Below are 3,740 nucleotides of genomic sequence, written 5' to 3' on the forward strand. Positions count from 1 at the left end.
ATACGTGAGAATTATACACGATCAGTCTCATGTTTCATTAAAAGTCCATCATGAAAAGTTGATGGCACGTTTTAGATACACTACTCGTCTTTATATTAAAATCCAAATTTGAAATCATGCCATGATAAGTTTCTATCTTTGTAACTTAAACCATTCATACAATATAGTTAGACCAACGGAATTCATTTTGGACATCATTTGATTCGTTTTTAGCAAAAAGTAGGCATAAATTGATAAGCATACCTCGAGTTTTTAAACTACGTAAATATGTCTATTACATGTTATATTTTAATAGGAACAAACTGATTTTGTTGTTATTATTAAACAAATAATTAATAATTTGTAAGGTAGTGGATTTTGTTTCTGTATATATATTTTGTTACTAAAGTTCTTCTTCTTCTATTTTTTTTAACATGTCTTGTTTTCTGATTTATTTATCTTATTTGAAATTGTTATATATATATATATATATATATATATATATATATATATATATATATATATATATATATATATATATATATATATATATATATATATATATATATAGAAAGAATCATTTGAGAACCTATAATTTCCAAAGAACCAATCGAGGATCGTTGGATCAAAATAAACGATGGTTAGGATGCTTTATGACATTTTTGTAAATACGTGGGAAAGAAAAGGCACGGGGGCATGTTTTTGAAATGAATCAAGGGCATTTTAGGATAACAAAATTCATACCCTTTTATCGAACTGAATCACGTCAACTTCTATGCTCTCTGGCTCTCTTCATCCCGCCTCAATGGCATTCCTCACCGGTAGTGATATTATCTTTGACAGAATTGGTGGAGTTCTCGGTGATGCTCGTCTCCGGTACAAAGCATTTGTCATAGCTCTCCGACTATGATCGAAAAATAAATATCGACTTTGGAGTTGTCACTTGTTCTCATAGTGCTCAGGAATAACCAAACCCTAACACAATCACATCACTATATCTTCTCTCCTGCCAGTTATCCATCGCGATTTTGTTTGGTAACGAATTTCAATTATCGATTTCGAAGGATAATGGTTAGATCTCGCACTTTTGTTATTCACTCTATTTACTGATTTTTGTTACAGATAACGGCATCATTGATTTGTTTAAAATTTTGTTTCTTGTTCATCCATTCTGAATTTTGATTGTTTTATGTGATCGGATTTGGGTTAATTTAAAGTTTCTACTATTTTTTGGTCTGGATTGGCGATGTACAACTTATGTATTTTTGAAAGGAATATCAAGGACGATGCTTTCAATAATCGATATAAGATCTGGAAATATAAATCAATTATTTCCTCTAGTTATCATAAATACACAAATGGAAGATGGTGGAAGTTTGTGCAAGGGATGGGCTACAGAATGAAAAGAATATGGTTCATGCATCTGTTAAAATAGAACTAATTCAAAGACTTGTTTCTACTGGATTGTCTACTGTTGAAGCCACAAGCTTCGTTTCCTTAAAATGAGGTATGGTACCTCAAGTATCTTTTCTCTCACTATGCTTATTTCTTATGTCTTCTAATATCAATATTACATATTTATTACCATTTATCTGTGATTATTGGTTTTGATGAACTAGAAGATGCAAATGGTGTTATGAACACATTTAAGAACTTTGATTATGTAAGATTGCCTGCATTGGTAAAATTATTATTCCTTTGGGAAGATTGGGTTTCTCATGTGCCACTCTTGCTTTAGCAGATGTAGGGATTATGATGTTTGATTCGGTTGCTGCGGTTTCTGTCGTATGTATGCATAATCTTGTTATTTTGATTGACTGTGTAAGCTTTTTTTTTTTTTTTGTAAAGTCTTGTGTGGGGAAGAATCTTGTGATTGACCCTGTTTCAGAAAAAGAAAATTATCAAAATGGTAGTCTTATGATTGCTTGTTTACCCTCACGTAATGAGGTTACTCAGTTGATAATAACCGAAGAATGGTCTTCCCCAAAGATTCATGAGGTATGCCATCAAAATGGCATTTTTGTAATTAATGTTTTAAAGTGTTACTTATATCATTTAACTGATACAAATTTGTTAAATATGATATATAAATTAACAGGCAGTGGAACTATGTCTTGATGAGTGCACAAAAGCTTAAATTTATTGATCTCACTCTTTTTTATTTGACTATGTATTCCAGGCAAACAAGTCTACACTAGTTGATGAGGCTGTAAACCATATAAAAACCCTTCAACAAACCCTCCAAAAGCTTCAAAGAAAGAAGAGAGAGACGTTTCATGGTTTATCAATAAACACCACTATTGCTTCCATAATTCAACCACAAGTGATAGCAATTAACAACATCAAGTGAAAGAATTATAATACATATTTAATAATCAAACAAGTTTTAGTTTTCTTTTTTGTAAATATATGTAACTGATTTTTTTTGTTTCAACACATATAAGGGGATATTTTAGCCTTCTGGTTACATGTGCTTCACATGTAAATCACATGTGATTCACATGAGAATCATAAGTGGATCATATATGAATTACATGTGATTCACATGTAAATCACAAGCGAATCATATATGAAATACATGTGATTCACATGTAAATCACATGTGATTCACATGTAAATCACATGTGATTCACATGTAAATCACATGTGATTATATAAATAATAAGTGAATCACATATGAATTACAGGATTCACAGGTAAATCACATATGAATTACATGATTTATATGTAAGTCATATGTAATTCACATATGAATAATATATAATTCACATGCAAATCACAAGTGAATCACATATGAATTACAAGTGATTCAAATGTAAATCACAAGTAAATCTTAAGAGATACAATCACATGTGAATCTTATATGAAACAGTCACATGTGAATCTTACATGATTTATACATATGTTTTTATGAATGTTCTTGCATTAATCATTTTTTTATTTTCTTATAGATTTGGAAGAATATTGGGAAAAAATTGAAGAAGTGAAAAGTGATAAATTGAAGAAAATATAGAAATCTTGACAAAAAAACATGAAAGCGCTTTGAAATTTTTTTGGCATTTTTGTTTTTTATATTTTATTTTGTATGGAATAAAATACTTGATCTAGTGTGTTTATAGATTAGTAAGTAAAAAGTATTTTTTTTATGATTTATTTACGAGTATTATAGTATAAGAAATAGTTGGATTAGTGTTTAAGGCTGTAACTATATTTGGTAAGTACTTGACCCGGTTGTGCATGGTCGTTTTGGGTTGCCTTCACCATAGCAACTTGACAAGGTGATTTATATAGAGAGAAGAGATATTATTATTATTATTATTATTATTATTATTATTATTATTATTATTATTATTATTATTAATGTATTATAAGAATAATATGTTAAAGGAATAATAATATTATTTGATTGATATAAATCATAAATTAATGAGGAATTAATTTGGTGACTTAAGGAGATTAATTGAATAAAGGGGCATAAACTGTCAAATGTGTGATAGTTGTGTTTAGGGCTATGAATCCTTATGGATATTGGAAGGGACGATTTTAAGGATATGGATATCTTAAAAATCGTCCAAGGCCTTATCTAGAAGGATCTTTAGATTGCTTTGAGGCTAAGTTATCCAATTAGGGTTTAAGGTGAAACCCTAGGAGCTCATAGTATAAATAGACCCTTAGGGTTGGAGAAATGGGACACTCTATCTTTGAGGAAACCCTAGAGCCGATTTCTCACCTCTCCCCGTCTCTCAGATCATCTTCTTGCT

At 29.9% G+C, this 3,740-nt stretch overlaps 1 protein-coding gene across 1 annotated transcript; it reads left to right on the plus strand.

Moving 5' to 3' along the window:
* The first annotated feature begins 784 nt into the window (after positions 1–784).
* On the plus strand, positions 785–2,116 carry LOC111915358 (exosome complex component RRP41-like). The gene is made up of 4 exons (XM_023911020.1): positions 785–855; positions 1,686–1,764; positions 1,828–1,977; positions 2,078–2,116. The coding sequence occupies exons 1-4, from the start codon at positions 785–787 to the stop codon at positions 2,114–2,116; spliced, it is 339 nt and encodes a 112-aa protein (XP_023766788.1).
* The last annotated feature ends 1,624 nt before the right edge of the window (positions 2,117–3,740 follow it).

This window comes from Lactuca sativa, chromosome 1, assembly GCF_002870075.4.
Source record: "Lactuca sativa cultivar Salinas chromosome 1, Lsat_Salinas_v11, whole genome shotgun sequence".
NCBI lineage: Eukaryota > Viridiplantae > Streptophyta > Magnoliopsida > Asterales > Asteraceae > Lactuca > Lactuca sativa.